Source organism: Ciconia boyciana, chromosome 9 (genome assembly GCF_034638445.1).
Source record: "Ciconia boyciana chromosome 9, ASM3463844v1, whole genome shotgun sequence".
NCBI lineage: Eukaryota > Metazoa > Chordata > Aves > Ciconiiformes > Ciconiidae > Ciconia > Ciconia boyciana.
In genome coordinates, this window is record NC_132942.1 from 38,012,209 (window position 1) to 38,034,224 (window position 22,016).

Here is a 22,016-nt window from a genome sequence, read left to right on the forward strand (position 1 = left end):
CTTTCAGAAGATATTTTTGCAAAGCTCTAGGCAAGAAAATGGCTTAATTAAATAAAATAAATTTAAAAAAAAAAGAAAAAAAAGGAGGGAGTAGGAGAAAGAGGAAGGGAAATTGAAGGCAGTTAATCCTTATATGACTGGGACTTGTTCGGTATTCTAGGAAAAAAGAAAATGAAGATATATGCAGACAAGAAAAGATGGTTTCTGATCACAAAGGCTACTATAAAAATAATTCATATCTGTGCATATGAGCAGTATTTATAATCCTTAGTAAAGACATGGCCCCTATCCAAGGAGTATTCACTGTAAAGAAGATGAGGGAAAAAAAAAACAAAACCTTGACAGAAAACTAGTCAGAAGATGAGATGAATAAAAATCTAGTGAATTGCTTAACATGAGGTTTAAAAGATGGTAAAGGTGCAATGAGAGCAGGAGAATAAAAGGTAAAACATTAACGAAAGAGAGGGGAAGTGAAACAATTGAGAAAAGTGTTAGGGTGAAAGAGGAGGGAAAAATGTAAAGGAAGGTCATGAGAGATGAATTAAAAGATAAAACTTTATCTGGGAAAACTTTACAGTAGAAGATTGTGGAAGAAATGACTAATGCCTGGACATAGATGTCAGTTTAGGGAATAGTGAAGGGGGCTGGCTTTTGGAGGATATTATTTCACCTGTTTCCCCTAGCATGGTGCGGGAAAGAGAAACAGTTCTTCACTGAACTGCCTCTGAAATCATGTAGTTCCACATTTTTATGTATTCTTAGGCTGCATGGAAGAGTTTGGTCCAAAACAAGTTTATTCTAACAACACACATAGAGGTAGAAATTTGTTATAGATTATCTCAGAGGTTTACCATCTATTACCTTTATTACTGAAGCTATCCAAGTTTTGCACATTTATCCCTTATGATCTGTGAACCTTGCATGTTTTTTATGTGACATTCCTAGAGGTGCAAGTTTTCAAGCTATTTCTCTAAGAAAGCACAAACATACACTCCTGCTCTTCTGTTGAAAAACAAAACCTAATTCTCAGTTGCCACTTCAAAACTCAGAGTATATTTGCCATTGCATTACATGGGTCATAAATGACTGTAAAACCTATGCAGCATACGCAGTCAAGTCTGTGTCTTAATCTCTGATGGAACCAAATTTCAAGGCTGGAAAGTCGAAGACTTTGGATGGTACCATCCAGACTTTGGATGAGGATGTTACCCCTTCATTAATGTTGCTGTTACTATTTCCTTCTGCCTTCCTCTTTAATGCACAGGTAGCAACATCAAGAGCTGTACTAAATGATACTCTGGAAATTATTTTAACTTTCCTTAAGTTTTGTTCGTCCTCTTAAAATTATTTTAACTCTATAATGTTTATAAGAAAACTGTCTCCTTTCAGAGTTCAAGGAATTTTTTTTTTCTTTTTGCCACACTAAGAGTATTTCACTTCCATTATCCACTTACTTAATTCCCCTTAAAGAGATCTCCACCCACTGCTAATTTCAGCCTTGACATTTCTACAACACAGTCATTACTAGGCAGTGTTCTTATTCAGGATAAAACAAAGTTCTACTGAACCTCTTCTTTCGTCAAAATGCTTATACCAATTCTGACTGCTTTGAAACAGAAGAGGAACTCATATGCTATATATATAGTACTTATGTAATGAGGATGCAGTACAAGGCATTTTATTTTTGGACCTCTGTGGAAAGCAAGGCATAAAATACAGATGAACGCACTAACCTTTCATTATTCTGTAATGTAACATTGAGGTTCTAACGCAATGCAGTTTTTCTAATAGGTACATAGATACTGCTCTTATGTTCCTTGCTAGAAGAGATGTATTATATGAATGTCAGTGGCATTTTTGCATGACTATCTAGAACATGAATGATACACTATGGGGATGTGAAAACTGCAATGTACATGCAAACTTTCTGTGTGTGATATGTATGAATGTATGTGTATGCCAATATACGAGATTATCACCCTTATATGGCCACAATTCAGCCTGCTTGATTTTTATGTTATGTATCAGTGGTATCTGGAAAATCCTGCTTCCCTACTAAAACAAAAGAAAAGGATTTGCATGGCTTTCCTCCTACTACTTGGTGCAAAGACGATTAGTATTACACTGTGTTATCTCCAGTAGGAATGATGCTCACTTTTCAGCTGTCTTCACTGAACACACACCCACACACGTACTGAATGGTGTGTATCGTCACTGTGTTCAGAGTTATTTTGAAATAATGTATTTCTCTCTTTGAGGAAAGAGAGGAGCACATTCCAGAAAAGAGTTTTGAGAACTAAATTGAATTTTCCCTTATTTCATCTTGTGTTCCTTTCTTTTTTTATGTAATTCCTATATAATCTACCATAGTAAGCCCTGTTCCCCAACTCCAAAATGATGAATTTGCTTGTGAAAGCTAATAGTGTACATGGAGAATATGTTCTTTGCTGAAACTGAGCACTTTAATCTTTTAATTCTGATATTAATTTTCTTAAGGAATTAAAGATCAAAAAGTGAAATCTGTGGAATCACTTCATTGTAAGAGTATTGCATTTCACAAATAGGAAATAATTTAATTTGTCTGTAAATCTTGTTTAATCACTTTTAGATGTAAAGGGACACACTGGGAATGAAACCCAGTTAAAACCTTTTAAAAAGAGATTCAGCTAAGCTTCTGAGAGGAAGAACCCCATGACTCTTTTTTTTTTTTTTTTTTTTTTCCCATTTGTCTATAAGCTCTGTATATATTCTTGCAATGAAGACAGCATATTATGTAAATGAATGAGCAATCTTAGAAGATCTACAAGGGTAATTGGAACTGGTCCTGTAGCTTATTTAAAGAAAAGAAAAGGAAAAAAAATAAAGGAAAAGAAAAAACCACCACCACCTCTCCCGAGTATGTTCTGTTTCTGTATTGCCTTCTCAGTCAGCTACGCACAGATTCATGAATTCCCTGAAAGCATGCTGCAGAGGTGATAATGGGAGCAAAAGTGGATATTGTCTCCCAGCAGTATAGTTTCAGGATCTTTTTTTCAGGAGAGGAATGAGGAGTGAAATTTCTTGATTTCATTCTTAGTGAAGCCAAGAGTGTTTAGACAGCTAGTGTCACGTTGAAAGACAGAAGACGACAGAAGTAGAGTGACAAACATGTTGGTGAAATAAAAAAGGACACAGATGGAAAAAGAACAAAAGCCATAAGGGAAGAGAATTCTCTCATTGTTTGCTTGAATTAAGGTAAACAGACAAACTTTAATAATCTCCAAATATTAAGAATTTCCCTGACAGTCATAAGAAACCCTATCTTAAAATACAAACAGTGGAATTCAGTCTGCCATTGCTCTATAAATTATTTTGCCTTTAACACTTGAAAATATTAACAATGTGAAAATGCTTAGAATAACATTTTTGTCCTTAAATGCTTCCATGAAAACTATTAACTGGGGGAAAAAGGTCTTTATTGGAAAGGGTTTAGGCTTTCAGTTGAATCAGAATATCAGTTTTGAATTTTGGCACAAGCACATCTACTTAGCAATGTTTTCCTTTGGATCAAAGTCTGCCCTTGATTACAGCCCTGTAAATAAGAAATCATTCAATCATTTTATTTTTTTTTTCAAAAGCAGAACAGAGTTATTTAGTATTGCCATGTGTAGTAGAAGCGCACTGTACACTGCAGCTTTTCTTTCCAGTTTTCCCAAAGACATTAGTTGTTTTCCAGTTATAAATTGTTTGCAAAAGGACAAAATCTGCTGAATATGAAATCAATATGCAATTTCTGATATGAATAGTGATAAAATAACTTGATAAATTATAAAGTTGCGATAAAAACCTGACCTGAAATGTTATCAAGATCAACCACACTGTCTTACTGGGTTTTTTTTCCTATGTATTCATTGATTTTTAAGGCACTGAGCATGACTGTTAAATCAATGATAGTTTGTCACAAAATTGTAGAGTAAAAGGACTATATTACTGGGGTCAACTACAAATTAGCCCTAAGGGTAAATGCAAAGGGAGTGCAAAAGCTAAGGAAAAAAACAGCAGATGTTGTAAAATATGGCAATAATGTAACAGCTGTTAGAAAATGTATATCTTCATGTTGTCTTGTTCCTCTACTTGTTCATCTTGTGCATAATCAAATTCACTAGCTGTGGTACTGAAGAGCATTTTACGTGAGAGATTTATTTAGTGAGTGTGCATGTTTTTAAAATCTTCTGTACATTCTGTGTGACTGAGACACGGTTCCAAAAGCGAAGTCATAAGTAACCTTAAGTAATTGGTTAGGATATATTCAAAACCAAGACAGTCTTCTCCTTAATTTGACTTGTTATTAAGCCTTGAAAAAACATATTTCTGAGTATGTGCTATTATTTTTGTACTTTCCATTTCTCATGAGGTCTGATTGAAAATGTCATGATCTTTTTATATTGTTCTTAAATGACCATTATGAGCTTGAGGAGCGTGGATGAAGTTATGATATTGCTTTTTAGGGGTTTATAATCTGACCCTTCAGTTGCACTGACCTATATTGTCCTGAGTGTACTAAGCTGGTTCATTGACTTTAGACAAAATTGTTAAAATCAGTGGGATTGCTCAAAATACTTCATACCAAAGGCATCAAGTACTTGAACGTTCAGGTTCTGAAGACACTGTCTGGTTCTTAGAAATAAGCCCTAAATTACCTGTGCAGAGTATGGAGCTATTAATGTGTAGTGGTTTCTTAGACAAAAGCTGCCTTTTTTCCTCTCCATTACCTGTCAGCAATTTGTCACAAATTTTCCATTTTTTGCACACATGCATTCCCTTTGCACGAAGGGACGTCATGCAAATGACACCTAGCAAAGATAAACTCCTCAGGAAAAAGCCATTTGGATCAGAATTGGAGTCATAGTTCCTTATGGAGTTCCATATAGAGGAATACATCTTCCTATGATGTTCCTGTTTCACAGGATGAGGACAGACAGACAGATATAGCTGTTGATCATATGAAGGCAGAGCAGAGAAAATTTTGGCAGTCTTAGGTGCATGCTTCTCTAGTCCTATGTAATCTACAAGAATCTGTCCTACTGTCATTTTTCCAGAATGATTCTTCTCTCATAGTCACAAACATCTTGTTCTTGTTGCAGATATTCTGCTTCTGAAATTCTTTGTGGTTGCTTTCATTTGTACATATCAAACGCATCGTCCTATTTCTGTTCTGCAACTATATGGAAATAAGTCTTTGACTCAGGTTTCTAATACGTTCTCTTTTGGTTACAAGTTTAAATCTACTCTTAGCAAGGATTTTTCACAATTTTCCCAAATTTCAAATTTTGAAGGAAAAAAATGTTTAAAACAGTGGTAGGGGGTTTGTTTTGTTGGCTTTGAAAGCATGCCGTTTCATTTTTCTGTACAGCGATGCTTCTGACGTGAGCCCATTTGCTGGCCAGTGGATGATGCCTAAGTGGAAAGCAGACAGATGAGAGGAAGTAGACCAGTCTAGATTTCTGCCAGACTGAGGCCCTATGAAATGCCACAGAACTGCACAGGAACATATTCTCTCTTTTTTCCATTGTGGGAAATGTAGACAAGTTCTAACCATGAGGTAGAAAGTTCTAGGTCAGAACATTAAATTCAATGTGGTAATATTTTCACAGAAACTTTTATTACTATAACTTTTACCACTCTGCTAACACAAAAGATTTAGCTTTAGAACACTGGGGACCAATACTCCTCAAACTCTGTTAATTCAGATGGCCTGTGTTAGACGTCTCTTTGATGGACACACTTGACATTTGGGAAAATGAGATTCAGATCCAAATCAGAATCCATTTTTTTTTCTGGCACTGGCCATTCCCCACCCTGCCCCGAACTGGTACCTCTGTTTTTGTTTAGTTGCTGAATCTGCAGCACTTAATGTTTCTCCATGAATACAGATAAGCAATTGCCTGCGGAGCTGATGTCAATACGGCTTTGTCATGAATCAACCGGTCGAGTACCGCTGGGCAGCTGATTCAACTGCACCCTTTCCCTGGAGCCCCAAGGGGCTCTGCTGCCATATGCTCGCTCCGCAGTGGCCTGAGGGGGCAATGTTTCAGAGTCTGTTTTTGCAACCTGCAATAGAGTTGCTGGCGTTCTAGGCTTCACTCTACCAAACCAAGCAAGCAGAGCATTAAAGCTGCAAGATTATACCAGCCGTTTTCTGTTTTCACAACAGAAAGTTATAAATGAAAGAATTTCTGCAGTAAACAGCCGGGGCTACTTCATTATTTATTTATATTTTTATACAATACACCTGAGCATAACCTGAAGCTTCCATCGAAATCAACAAGCCTTACGGTACTTTTTTTTCTGCTTGGAAATATAGTGTACAGTGATCATCCAATTTCACTGTCTTTGCCTGGGGACCTTGCAGAATGAATGCTGATGAAATAGTCAATTGATTAGAGACAAGCAGTCTTTCAAAAAGTCCTGAACAAAAGAATAGCTATTTCCCGTATGTCTCACAAATATCAATTAATATTCTGTAGTGAGGGTGATATCTAAAGAGAGAATAAAAAAGTAACATGAAAAGAAAACATAATTCTTTAAGCCAAACATAAAATATATTTTACCCTTCTACTGTTGCCTGTGATGTTACAGACTGTATTCTAATCCTAACAAACAGCCACCCAGGGGAATTTATAAAGGAATACCTGCAGGCTCTCTAATGGCACCATCTTATAAGTTGTAGCAAGAAAGAACTGCCAACCTTAAAACTGAAAAGGCAGTGTCCTTTCTTATTAGATTCACACAAGCTAAATCCAAGCAGGAGGTAACATCAGCAAGGATAATTGCCAGAGTTATCTGTATCGCTAGATCTAAATATATATTTCTGATGTAAAACATTTTTGTTTCCAAAAGATCATGTTAAAAAGGCAGCATCAGAGTTCTAAAACAATTAGTTTATGCACAAAAAATTGTAAAATATGAAGCTTATTAGATTTCACAGCCATGCTTCCTACAGTCCTCATTATACAGCTGTAAAATGCTGAAGGCTGCCAGCTTGCTCCATTGTCTGTGGGCTGTACAGAAGGCATTTTTCTCCTCTGCATAGCAAGCACCTTTCATACTTCTGCAGTTACGCATTTGCATACAATATATTTTTCACATTTCCCTCGCATTATAAAAAGTCCTTAAAATGACACATGAGCAATCTAAAAATGTTGTTGTGTTACATGTGGTAGGATATTCAGTTGTTCAGAGATTTTGATTCATACACATACTGCATGATATTAACATTTTTAAAAGATTTCATTAACTTTCTGAACTATCTACTCCAAAAATTACATTAAGAAATATGTAACATTTGGAAGAAACAACCAGATTCCTCGTCTGCTTATGGAGCTAAACCTGGCTTAGTATTCCAGAGGTATATGAAAAGATTATTTTCCTGGTGGAAACAGGAAACAGTTCTTGCATTTTCCTGCATGTTATTTCATAATTTATTGTAGTGGTTATTTCCTACTCTTGACCGAGCTACTCCTGTTTGTTTCTTTCAGATCCCTTTGTTAAGCCAGATTTTTCAGCTGTTGAAACATATAGTTTAGACTATCGATTCTTTGGGGCAGCATCTGCCATTTCATGTAGGTCTGTAGAGTACTGGGTTCTCAAATCTTTTTTGCTTTGCATTTCAGTGACATGACATACGATTGCTTATATAAAGCAAACTAGCAAAACAAACAAGTAATACTTTATTAGTCTAATCTTTTAGATTAGATATAAAAAAAATATGAAGTGTATCAGTTGCAGTTTATTTCAGGAAGTGTACACAATGTCTATATGAGTATATAAGTGCACATAGCTGTGTGTATATATGGAAAGTAATGAAAACAAAAGTCTTGCAAGATTTGTACTTGTCCTATATGTTGGTGTGCCATCTGACATGCTTGAAGTTCCTGGAGGGTTAGTATTATAGGCTGGTATGGCCTATTTTGAGTACATACACATAAGAGAGTAGTTATAGGATGGAAATTTAGTCATTCACATTAGCTGGCTAATTTAATTTGGATTCCTCTCTGGTCAACCAAGAAAGAAGAATCCCATAGGCGAGCAATTCTGCCTTCCTCCCTTGGGTGGAGCAGAAAGCTAGTGCAACTAGGTATATAATTTAGCCAGTTGAGCCTAAAACTGAGTTGCATGAATAACCCTCTTTTCCTTCTTCCTTACCTTAATCATCATAAACAAGATCATGACAGCATCACAGTATTTCACTACTTAGAGTCAAATAAATTACAGCTGGGAAAGACAAATTACCCTATTAGTTAATCTTCCTGTCTTTCTAGGGTTTTCCCTTAGAATACATTATCTAGCATCCTGTGCAATAGAGTGAACTCTTCAGTGAGGAGGATTCTGTTATTTCCCTTGGGGAGCTATTCCTCCTTGTACAATTTCTCATTGTAAGGAAGCTTTTGTTGTTGTTTTTCTCTTTGCAGAAGATTAAGTGAAGTCTTGTATCTATCTATGTATTTATATGGTTCTCATCACCCACATATCAGTATTACATCTGTAAAGTACACAAATTTCTTTCTCATTTCTCCCTCTAGGAGTGGCTGTATGCAGAATTCTACAGTAGGTATAGTAGAATACATTCTGGCCTTCCTGTCTCTTTAGCATGCCAAGAATAAGTTGCCCAGTTTTCCTTTAGTGGACCGTTCTGGCCTATATCTCTACCCCTTACCACTGCTTAGGATGTCGTCTTCCACCTCCATTAATTTTTCGTCACTGAAGGGGGTCCACTGGACACTTAAAAAGCAAATACCTTTCTATTTTTCACATGCTTTCCTTTAAGTGTGGGAAGTCCTGAAAAACCCACACAAGCCCTCTGTCATCTGTTCTCAAAGCAGTCCTTAAAACTCTTCCATGATGCCTACGTACCGTAGGCGCTGTGGGGTGGTTGTGCTAACCTGACAGCAGGTAGGTCAGGCAGCAGCACCCCTGTGTGCTGGCAGCATTGCTTCCCAGGGTGCTTTACATCCTCCTGTCACCTCCTTGTCTCTCTTCAGTTGTCTGTCTGCATTTGTCTTTCCTGCTTTCCTGGCTCTTGGAGTCTTTGGGGAGAGGACTTTCTTGCATTGTGAGACCGGAGCCACACGTTGGGCTTTCAGAGCTTTGGCAATAAAGTAACTATTAATAATAATAAAAACACATTCAAGTACTGATGTAGAAGGTAGGAGTGAAATAATGTATGATCTGCAGAAGAACCCTAAAACACTCATACAACATACAGACATATATATGTGGGTGTATCTGCATACACACCAAGCTATGCAATTTAAAATACCAATTATAATATTTTATGTGTGTATTTTGCATATGTTAACAAGTTCTAAAGTGCATTACACAAATTTCTATTCCATATACATTTTCTTTATTTGGCTAGTGAAATCTCTAATTCATAGATTTTGTGTTTAGAAAGGGTCTCTCAGAATAATACAGGATGATAAGGCTTAAAACTATGTTTTTGTATTTAAAAAAATCAGCAACAATGAAAAACAAATAAGTTTCTTCAGCTTTGAGGCAGTAATAATTTACATGTCAAGAAGTTATACAGGTTTTTATGAGATTATTGCAGTTTTATTCAATAAAAAATAGTTACCATGACAACAACTGTCATGCTACCTGTGAGATTATGGCAAAGAAGGACAGTGAAGAAAAGGCTTCATTTTGGAAAGAATGCTTATCTGACCTGCTGAATACAAACAATGCTTTGCTTTGACCACTACTGACTGCAAGGCTACTATCAGCCAAACTCAAAATCTAGCTAGAGATTTTGAAGCACAGTGATCCTCTTAGAAAAACAAAACAGTTGGTAAATAATGGTAGGTCTTTTTCATGCAAATATACTCTTAATGCCCTGTCAAATTGGTAATCAGATCTTCTGAATGAAATGGAGATTTCAGCCTGTCAAGATTTGGGAAGAGTAGGAGAGAAAGAATGAGAGACACCAAAAAGGGCATCAGAAGAGCAAAAAAACCAGAAGTCCCTGGGAAAATAAGAAAACATGGTCCCACTAGGTTGCATTATGGTCACATTTTTTATTTTTACTAGCCATTACAATCTTTCAACAAAATGGTTGCTTCATTGAATATGGATTCATGTAAATTTCTGCCACCAACTATGCGTTACCTCCTCTAGAACATAGAAGTTTGATTTTATTTTTTTTTTCCCAGTACACACATTTCACTGCCACACCAAAAAATTTGCTTTCCTACTCCCTGTGGCAGCATATGCATTTTTCTTTCTGACTAATGCGCAGAATCTGTACCCTGACTTGCACATAAAAACACAGCCAAAAGAACAGAAGAGCACTAGCTGAGCACACACATCTTATTTTTATGGTGGCTTTTAATCTTAGTTTGCCAGCAAACACAGGCTTTCTTACCTAGCCATATAAAAATACTTTTATTGTTAATTGCGTCTCTGATTGCTAGCCTATTGCAAAGAGAAGCTATGAAACCTGACACTAACAGAGTAAAACAATCAGCAATGGTTAATGGCTAAATCACATTAGAAGTGTTCATTAATTAAAATCTGTTGAATCTCTTTGCAGTCCATATTTAATCACAGGGTCATTAGCATTGCAAAAGTGTACCTCAGAAAAAACTGCAGAAAGTTTTTCAACTGAACATCTTAAAATTTGTCTCATCTATTGAAAAAATGGTTTTGTTTTACATAAGGCAATATTAGGTACATAAAGAAAAAAAGAAACGGTGATTATGTTGTTGGGCCAGATTATATAAAACTGCTATGTTATTGTAATTAGGACAACAGTGACTTGGACTATAATAGTGGCTTTCTTGTAAAAATTGCACCATTTCAAATTTATAGTCTCTAGCTAAATGAGTTTGTTGTAGCATTGACAAAGAAACAAACACAAGTCAAATGCAGTCAAAATTAAACACAAACAGAAACCTTAGCTATTTATTTGCTGGGTAGAGCCCAGAATGTGGTTTTTCAAAGAGCATTTACTTAATAAATGTTCTTCCCTGCATTCTTACTGCTTTTTCAATGCAAAATTTTTATCTTTAAAACTTTAAGGACATTATGCATGTAAAAAATATTTACGTACATGTAATTTATAACTGCAGTGTCTGTAGTGGAATAAAATCCTACGTAAATATTGGTAATCCAAATATCTAGACCTAAGCACAGAGAGTTCTGCTGCATTCAGGAGATTGCCTAAATAACAGCCATGGTGGCTGTGAGTTCCTTTTTTTCTGCATTACTTTTCACCCTCAGAAATCTCTCAGTTCTCCAAATCTTTTCTTCGTGCTTAGTCGAAAAGGGTTCTGTCACTTATGGGAGTGGGACAGGTTGCTACTTTTTCTGGACCCTTAGCATCTTGCGGTGGAGCCAGAGCAGCACTGATGTAGCAACATCCTCTGCAGCTGCAGAGGGGACAGAGTTTGCTCCTTTATATACTTCTTATTGCCAGAGTGAACATATTAAGGGGGCATGTTTCACACCTGCATAAGATTTGATTCAAGGCATAAAACAAAAAAATTCAAATTAAAGGTCATAAAATTTAAACTATGTAAAAGCTTAACTAATTTCAATAGTGGAAGTAATTGCTTTAATTTCTGTTTCATAATTGCTTACATCTTTCATAAACAATTTTCATCAATAAGATGTTGGGAGCAAATTACTGAATTTGAGAGACCTTCTCAGAGCTGTGTACGATGGTCAGAAATGAAGTGCTGAGTGGTAGAGACTGGCAGTTTAAGAAACTGATTTCTAGGAGCTGGGAGAGTTTTTTATTTTTTCCGTTCCCTTCATTAGTTTTATTAGGTGAGATTATAGTCATACTTCAAGTGACCTGTAAGGGAAAGAAAAAGAAGGGTATGCCATTTTTTCCCCCCTCTTTTGTGTATATAAACAGTGAACAGGAATACTGACTATTACGTATGTATTTTTAATGTATGTATAAATTTCAGATAAACTTGGGGCCTCAATAAGTGATTAAATTCTTTTATATCACAAGGAAAAATCTTGAGAGCTGAGCATCAGGATTGGAAGCAATATTAGACACTGATTGCCTCTTTTTATTAAGGCATATTCAACTTTAATGTCTAATGAACACTTGGGATAAAGGATGCATTTATCAAAGAATCAGCATACCCATTTAAGGTGAAATCTTGAAATAAATATCTATAAAAGTCTTCAGGAATTCTCAAGTGAAATAAGAAAAGAATAGACATTATATATCAAATCTTTCTAAACAAGCAATGTAATTATTTCTGAAGTCCTTTGAAATGAGAGCCAGCTAGGCAAATCAAACACCATCTCAAAGTCAACAGTTTCACTTCTTTATTTTCCTTTGTGTATAAAGTATATCATGGAAACAAAATAGAACAGCCTAGATAAAATACTCTTACAAAAATTTTCACTGTTCTGTGATAAGCCTTATCTTATTCCAGCCCTGTCCCATTGTATGATGTTCTGCACAAACCTCTTCTGTCTTAGAAGGTTACGAAATAAAAGTTTTATGCTAGCAGCCACGGAAACCTAGTACCTCACCTGCTATTTCAGTTTAAATACATTCTGCATTCATATTTGAATGTTGAATACATTCTACACTCATATTTGGTATCATACATGGGACAGCAGCTGTGAACTGCAGGGTATGTCCTGCTGGGATGGCGGGGCTATAGCCGGAATTCTGTGAGGGGGGAGGTACAGCTTGGCTAAGAGATTGCTTTCTGTAGGAACAACAAAATAGAGAACTTGTAACTGGTGTATGAGCTACAGAAAGCGAGCCAGCAAAACCTAAATATGTGAGACAATTCTAATAGCTACATCTTTTCGTGCTTTGTAGCTACTGTGGGCAAGCCACAAAGGGTCCTTTTGTTCCTCTGTTCCTGCAACATCCAAACTCAAGCTTCCTGCATACTTCCTTGTCATTGTTCCCAATTTCATTTATTTTCTGTAGCCTATGCCATGGCCTCTGAGCGTGCCCCGTGGTTGCTTCCCTGTTGCTGTTTTTGTTCTCCTGTATGTGAAGGGGGTCATTCAGGATATCATCTATAGGCTGAGGCTGCTGTACTTGCTACAAGGCTGGGGACCGCATTTGTGTCATCTATCCCCTTTATCATTTTCACGTAAAGCTACCAGGCATTGTCTGTTAGCGTCTGGGTATATAGCAAAATTTGTACTTGGTCAGACAACAAATTTCTGGTGTTAATTCCTTAAAAAACAACCATCAAGTTGAGGATAAAGTCCATTTCTCATGCCCAGCGGCAGGTTAAAGATTATTATATTAAAGGTTAGGTATAAGATCACCTTTCAACATCAAAAACAGTTAAGCTTCAAAGTATAAACAGTTTAGATGTTTATAAGAACAGGTTCAGCAAGCATCTGTCAAAGATAGATGCCAGGTAATATTCATCAGCATTGCATTCCTCTTCCACGTGGTACGCATCAGGTGCAGGCCACATGGATTCTTCTGGACCCTGCTGAGCAGCAGGAGAGATGCTGGTGGGGCCCTTTCCTGCCAGATGGGGCCATGGTAGAGCTTGCCTGACAACCAGCTGATCTGCTTCCCTTTGTTGATGTTCTCCCCCTGTAAGAATGGATAAATTTACACCAGTAGCCAAAGTAAATGACCAGTACAAGCCTAGACATTTTTTTCTCTAGTGAGATATATTTCTGCAACCCGCATTCCGTTCCCTGGGAACTATCCCGTTATTCCCATGCAGCAAACCTGCCACAACTTCAGGCACTGCAGAATTTCCGCTCCGTAAGCGAGGTGTTATCCATCTCTCTAGACACTCCCAAATCCTGCTAGCCCCATATCTTGCCCTGATATTTGAAGTGGCTGGGTGGGAAAGCGTGAAATGGAAGCTATTGGGTGATATGCAAATTATGTCTAAATATGCAAACATTCCTCTAAATAATTTGCATGTACTGTAATGCACAAAACTGCCCAAAGCCATAGCAGTGATGTGCCACACAGAGAAAGAAGAAAAGAGAGCACAATGCAAGGGTGTGCCAAAGGGATCTCCTCCCCCTTTAGTTTACTGTTGCTGAAGTGACATATAACTTGTCAGTGGCACACAAAGTGTGAGAAGGAAGAGGTAGCTATTTTTATTGGCATATCCAGAAAGGGGGGTATTTCGGTGGGTGCTATGTTTCTTTTCCTTTCTGAACATAAACATAATTCAGCCCTGTTGTGGTTTAACCACAGCTGGCAACTAAGCCCCACACAGCTGCTTGCTCTCTCCCCCCACAATGGGATGGGGGAGAGAATCAGAAGGGTAAAAGTGAGAACACTCGTGGGTTGAGATAAAGACAGTTTAATAGGGAAAGCAGAAGCTGTGCATGCAAGCAAAGCAAAACAAGGAATTCATTCACTCCTTCCCATGGGCAGGCAGGTGTTCAGCCATCTCCAGGAAAGCAGGGCTCCATCACGTGTAACGGTTACTTGGGAAGACAAACACACCATCACTCCAAACATCCCCCCTTCCTTCTTCTTCCCCAGCTTTCTATGCTGAGCATGATGTGATATGGTATGGAACAGCCCTTTGGTCAGTTGGGGTCAGCTGTCCCAGCTGTGTCCCCTCCCAGCTCCTTGTGCACCCCCAGCCTCCTCGCTGGTGGGGTGGGGTGAGGAGCAGAAAAGGCCTTGACTCTGTGTAAGCACTGCTCAGCAGGAACGAAAACATCCCTGTGTTATCAACACTGTTTCCAGCACAAACCCAAAACATAGCCCCACACTAGCTACTATGAAGAAAATTAACTCCAGCCAAAATTATTCCAGCCAAAATTAGCACAAGCCCTTAACCTCTCTCCTACTCTTGCTTTCTCTCCCTCTGTAGATATTGTCTTTATTGTTAGCATAATTAATGTCATCATATTTTTAAGTCATCCAAAAAAAAGTATCTGCAGCAAGCTTAATGTAGCTGACTGAATTTCATTCGTTTTTGCTTCTTACAGAAATGGCAAGTGCTATGTTGCCTAAGAAATAAAAAGGGCAATTTCCTTAATTTTTTCTTCTGTTTTTTTTGTCAGAGTATGGAATTTATAACTCTGGCTAGACAATGGACCCCTCAGTGGCAGAGACTCATTTCAGAGACAATAGATGTTGTCCTGACTCTGTCACTGTGGCCACATCAAACCATTATTATGGCTGCAAGCCAAGAGAAGAAAAAAGAATCCTTTTTATTATTGCTTTTCTATGCGGTCTCTGTAACTTGGCAAGGTTCTTTCAAATGTGATTTTGCAAATCTTAAATGCAACATATTATATTGTATTATTAACCTTGTATTTCGTATCCCTTTGATATGGTTCCTTTGCAAATGCTTGAAGGCTACACAGATCTATCAGGTAGCTTTAAATGCATTCTACAAAGAAACCTTAAATCATACAGCTACTAGAAAGGTTTTTCTTTTACCCAGAAATTCAGTCTGCTGGCATATATCATCTTGAAGGAAAATGTTTTGTTTGTGTTCCACAAGTAACGTTTTAAGTGGTTACTGATGTTTTTTCTTTTATTATTGTCATACAACTCAAGGAAATTAATTTTTGCTTCAAACTGTTTTTTAAATAAGTTATGCAAATTTCTAGTAAGAGTGTAAATGTTAATTGTGTATGTTCTTTTTATTTAGGCACCTTTGTTACTAAAGTAACAGCTACAGATGCAGATGATCCAGTTTATGGAAATAGTGCCAAGCTGGTTTATAGCATTCTGGAAGGACAGCCTTACTTTTCTATTGAGCCACATACAGGTAGGTGACTCTGAAGAGGAATCCCTGGGTTATATTTACACAAGTGGCTGCCTCTTACGTATTTCATGTAATATACTTAAACAGGGAGCATAAGTAGATGTCTGTCGGTATTACGGAGTTGTAACACGTCTCACTTGTATTCCATCAGAGTCTGATCATGTGAAAAGACAAAGAAAAATCTGTATTAATGATAGTGTAAGTAATGGTGATGCTAATATTACAGAAGTTACTGAAGCAAAAGCGAAGGTAGTGGAAGTGCCGTGTGACTTATAACTGATTAGGGATTGAAAGACTTGTCCTGAGGAATTTAAGGAGCATAATGTAATTTTCACTATGAGCCTATAGTATTTCCAGTTAAAGAAACTACAGTTTAGCTTTGGAATTTAGTGAATATATTGTGTGTTTTCATTAAAATTATTTTTCTTTTTTGATTGCATGGATTGGGGGAAAGAAAGAACATGATACAGAGTGTTGGTATGAAGTTTTATTAGCATGCATTTAGGATTACTTTATTTCTCTGTGGTTTTAAAGTCTTGAAAGTCATCTGAAAGAAGTGTCAATAAATCCATTCCCTCTTGTTTTCTGTACATATGTTGTACTTACAGCAAATTCATTTAGTTATGTCTGAGAAGTGTTTTTTAAAGTGATTTGATATTCTTATATTCTTTGACCTGTTACTAGAAGCTGTTTTTAATCACTGTGAGTCAAGCAGCTGTGATTTCCTGAGAAAACTCTAACTCATTTTAAAACATATAAAAAACCACCTGAATATACATGACCATAAAGGATTAAAGCAGGAGCAAAAATTCTTGTCCTCATGCAGATTAACAAAATTATGAAATAAACGCTAGGAGAAATTATTAAAGGATGCTTTTGATAAATCAAGTGTGCTAAGTTTTCTCACCAACATTAAACAGAGTACTCCTAGACTCTTTTAAAGTCCTGGAGTTCTTTAACTCTTTCTGGTGAGATTGCATGGGAAAACTTATTTCCTTTTCCTCCTAGAAATGTCCTAACTTGCAGGGACTTTAGGTAAATAGTATAGGTCAATAAATATTAATAGGTTAATGGATTAATCCATTAAAGTATTTTCTTCTGGTTGAAGGACAGCTATCTTAAATGTGAAAACAATCTCTGGAATGGGATTCAGTGTTTTATTTTAAGCTGCATGTAGAATAGAGTTTTACAAAGAATAACTCTAGCACAGCACAATGGAAAAACAGCAGCTTGTTTCAAAAATAAGTGTGTCAAGAGAGTGTTATTAGTGAAGCCCCTTAGTTTGTGCTGGCTGATTTGTCACAGGTCATGTGGAAATATAACTCTGAACAGACCCCTGACCATCAAGTATCAAAACATATGATTTGGGTTTTTTTACTACTACAAATTATTGCATGCAGTAATGACTTGCGTTAGCTGCCTTAATTAGAGGGGGATTAGCTGTAGGCTCTTTCTCAGTTTCTACTAGGGAAAGTTAGTGCTTTAGCATAGGAATACATCAGCTTTCACAGAGGAGCTGAAAAGTGTATTCTCCACCTACACAGAAGATTTTTCACTTCTTTCACATGAAATAGCCTGAAAGAAAATATTCTAAATGTAAAAAAATGTTTAATTTTACTCAGGTTTATTATTTGTATTGCATTAAAACCTTATGCTTAATCCAATGAAGTAACTATTCATCACCTAGGAAAGTGTTTTCCATTATCGTGAAAGCCAGAGAAAACTCCAAAGCTTTTTGGTGAACCTGAAAATCATGATTTTTCTCCTGTTTCACTAGCATTAAATTCCCCCTCCTACCTTCATTTCCAGTTATAAATATTCCTTTGAGTAGCAGTTCAGTTACCATGAAAATACCATGTTAGTTTCTAAAGGGAATTTAATCCTAAAGAATTCAACTGTGGCTTTGTCACAGTCCGTGAGTAAGTGGCTTCATATTATGGAGCTGCTTCTGAATGAATAAGTGGTTTCAGATTCCCCATTTTTCTAGATCTATGGAGGACATCAACTATGTTCTTCTCTAAACCATTACAACTGAATGAGTTTATGTACTCAGGCTGTCCTCTGTTTCTTTGCCATCTCTATGTAATGGCCTACATCTGTAGTGTAACTACCATACTAATCTTACAGCTACCCACCGAACACTTTGTTAAGTCCAGAGAGTATGCAGTTGTTTCTATGATATAAGATGGACCTATCCATTGCTTGCGATGTTTTAAAATTTGCAGAATTTGTTCATGTCTGAGATGTGTCTTCACTCACTTAGAGAAATCTTAGCCATACTAAATGTCAAATTGCGTACAGCCCTCCAGCACACATTTGTTTAGAATATGTAAACAATAAATGTACATAAAAGTCTAGTCATTAAGCTAACCAGATGCAGGTAGTCATGTAGAAACTGCAGCTGCATATTATACAGGGTGAAAAAGATTGCTCTAAAACCCAGCAGCATTATAGTTGTGGTTCTTCTGAAGAGAAGTGTTGATTTCAGAAAACGTAAGAAACTACAGAGCAGATTTTCTTGGTAATACCAGAATTTTGGAGCAAGGGTATGATAATGTTTATTACATACCAGAGGGATTTTTATGGGTTGTTACATGCAGCCTCAAAATGCCAATAGTATTATGCTAAGATAGCTCCAATTTTGCAGTAGCTTGTGGCACTGGATATTTTACCTTTTAGAGGTAGTGGTACGTAAAACACGCACACTAGTTTAGCAGCTATGTAATTCGAACAGTAGTCCTGTTACCATGGACAGATAGAGGGGAAGGTGCATTTTAACAAAAAGAAAATGTCCAAAGCAAATAGAAAGTATGTAGATGTTTGTTTCTTTGTATTTGTCCAACCTTAGCAATGTGAACCATCACAACTAATCTTTGTTTCTTCTTAGTAACTAGGCCAGAAAGACACATTATCTTACACACTTATATGTAGTACTTGGGAATCTCAGTGAAAGTTTTCATGTGGGAAGCTGTTTGGATGCTATTGTGACAATGTACAAATCAAAGCAGAACAGCCAGGTATAGTAGTGTCTTATCCAAAACAAATCAAACCTGAAGGTGATCCTCCAAGCATGGTAGATATTTTCGGCTTTGGGGTTTGTTTGGGGTTTGTTTTGGGCGGGGGGGGGGATGTGTGTATAGCTACATTTTCTCTGTGGTTACATGTTATTAGTGCCCTGCTAAGTTGAAAGCCTTTCCAATTCATTTGAAACTGGATTGTGTCTGAACAGAGATATTGTGTCTAGAATTGTGTCTTTCCCAAAATGGAATCACTGTTTTAAGAAATGGACTGTGTTGAAGTGATCCACTTCAGAATGTAAATATTTTCTGTCATTCATGGGAGTGTATCAAATTTATCAAAAGTATAGCTACTTAGAGCTGATCGACTTACTATTTTTCTGTATGACTGACCTTTTATTAGCTTTGTTTATTACCAGTTAGGACCAAGTTTAGATCTGTGCAGCTACCAGCACCAGGGCAGCCATGGATAGGCTGTACTGCCTGTAATTTTTTTGATTTCCTGGCTCAGACTAAAGATTGTCTGACCTTGCTGCTTTGTTTTAATGGCACACTGTGACCTGTTCATCAGGAATAATCCCAATCATGCCTCCTGATTCCTCTCCCTTCTGTAGTACTCTGAACAGAAAGAGGGAGCAAAGGTGTAGGATATGGCTTCATGCCTACAGTAGAAAGGGTTGCTGCACCTAAGGGTAAACCTGAGGAAAGTAGTTGCTTACTCTTCTGCTTTTTTGTTCCTACTAACTTGACATTAACTAGGTGTAGTCCTTGTTTGAATCACACTCTTGGTTGAAACTCTGACAGTCCTCTCAACCTTCTTGCCAAAACAATTCTATAATGCTGGGTGCACAGAAATAAGTACTGGTAAGTGACCTATAAAACAATAATTTTCCATTACCTTAGATGAAAAATGCATATACTTCTGCAGTTCTAGTTTGCAAATTCTTCTGTATGAGTTATAGACACATGAAAGAAGGTAATTCAGAAGTTATTTTTCATTCAGTGCTCTGAATATGGCTTAGGGTAAATGCTTTTTTGATGGCTTATTCTGACTATTTTTCATTTTTCGTAGGTGAATTTTAATATGACCACTGGTTTATTGGATAGAAAGTAAATATAAATAATAAATTACAAAGATACAGATTCACATTTTCTACAAGAGGCTAAACCTACAATGTGACGACATCAGATTAGTAACGAAATTCACAGTGGACAAAAATATATTCCATAAATCATTATCGTTACATCTGACTAACCGATGTCAGGTTTCCTTACTATTGTGTATTATTTATAAAGGTATACAAGTTGTATGTGTTCTCTCATAATCCAACTAATGACAATCAAAATGCTGGGGAAGGGGGTTCCTTAAGACTGCTAAAAGTAGCTAAAGTACATGTCTCACTTTTAAGCTTTTTCAAGGATATTAAATCATGACTGTCAGCTTTAAAATAAGATTATCATAATGGAACATAATATGAAGTGACACTGTGTTCTACAATATAGGAATGGCAGAGAAAATACATTTTCGGCTGTGTCTGACTTATTTACATTTCACATGAACTTAAATAATGTCACTCCTACACATACCTGAAATATAGTTAGATGAACAAGGCAAATTATGCCAAATGCCCTGCTGCACTGGAAAACACATTGTATTATTCAAGCATAAACCCTTATTATATATGAAAAAGAACAGATTTTAAACACTGCCGTCTTGGATGTGGTCATTTGGTACAAAGCCAAAGTTCAAGTTAGTAAAACTGAGATGAATAGAAGAGTCAGGAGACCTAGAAAACTGAAGACTCTCCTAATAGAATGCGGATTTTTTTTGAGTGAATAATGGATTTTTTTTCTATACCTAGCTTTAACTTCCAGGTGAAAGTGCACATGCTTTAATCAGCAGAGCTTTTAATGATTTAGTATATGGCCCTCTCTAGACCACAGTGTTGAACCCTGTGGTTCTGAAATCAGAACATAAATGAGTAGGCCTAGAAGGAATGAAACAGGCATTCAGCAGAAGTCAGGTTTGAATCTTTTATTTTAATTTGCAGTCTGTATTATCTTCCTCCATCTAGACCTTGAAATACAGTCCAGCAGAATAAAAACAAGTAAGGTAGTGAGAGGATAAATGACAGCAATTTTTGAGTTATGGACGTTTTTGTGATGTTACAGGCTATTTCTTCTATCTGGTTGTTAATGTCCAGTTTATTAGTAATGGTGCGTATCAATAATAGCACAAGCTGCCCTCAGAATATTGCATGCGGTACTGATAAGACCCATCATCATAAAAAAAGACTACTGAAATACTGAAGAAAGTTCAAAGCAGGGTAGCTAAGGTGAGAAGAATATTGCTTATAATGAAAGATTGATTGAACTTAATTTGTATAAACTGGATAAGAGGTGATTAAAAGAGGATATGAAATCACTGCGCAAATATTTGAGAGGTGTTAATAAAAGAGGGACAGGGATTGTTTCTGTAATTACTCATGATAAAATGACAAGGTAGCATTTTCAAACTAGAGAGAGATGGGAAAACAGTTTTGATACAGGAAGTAATCTGCAACTGTAAGGGGAAAGTAATGAGCTGCTAGGAACAGAACGAACTCGTGTTCAACAGAGCCTTTCTAAATAGTTCAGTTTCTAAATAGTTTAGATTTAAACCCTCATGGAATTAGTGTGGAGAAAGAACTTGTTCAACATTAGGCAGAGCCTGGATTGAACTGTTGCTTTCTAGCTCATTTTATTAACTAGTGCTGCTGTGATATCCTTGCCAATATGTACAGATTTAGTTAAAGTTAATTAATTTTTTAACTGAAATAATGTTAAGAGGCATGAACAGGGATGGGTAGATGTTGTTCTGTCTTAGCAAGTGAGGTGTAGGAACTCGTCTCCTAGAGGAGAAGGCAGGTGTGTGCAGCAGCATACAGAAGGTAGGTCCATGCAGCCTGGATAGCAATGTTCCCAAGGTAGCAGAATCAGCTCCAGCACATGCAAGGATTTCTGGAGTTTATACTTGGTGGCTTCCGTTACAGCACCTTCAGCTCTGTCTTGACAGCATTTGATGCACTTAGGCGCAATGCTGAAAATAGAGTATATTTTCAAACTAGTATAAGCCTTTTCTTGTCATTGTGTACTAAGTATACTGTGCAACCTTAGGAGTTGCATTAAGGTGTTTGTACAGAGATTCTTTGGTGATTCTCAGAGTTGTCTTGGTGACAGCCCATTAGAAGAGAGAGTTTACTGACAAGCTGCTAGTGCAGCA

General features: G+C 36.9%; 1 protein-coding gene across 7 annotated transcripts in view; it reads left to right on the plus strand.

Annotated features, from left to right (window-relative positions):
* Window positions 1-22,016, plus strand: part of CDH8 (cadherin 8) — a 153,450-nt gene that overhangs the window by 56,485 nt on the left and 74,949 nt on the right. For all 7 annotated transcript variants that reach the window (XR_012044175.1, XM_072873261.1, XM_072873264.1 and 4 more), the window contains exon 6: window positions 15,621-15,740. Coding sequence is in view for 6 of the 7 variants with exons in the window: in XM_072873261.1 (XP_072729362.1) it covers window positions 15,621-15,740 (120 nt within the window). In the remaining variant the exon portion in view is untranslated. The remainder of the gene's footprint in view (window positions 1-15,620; window positions 15,741-22,016) is intronic.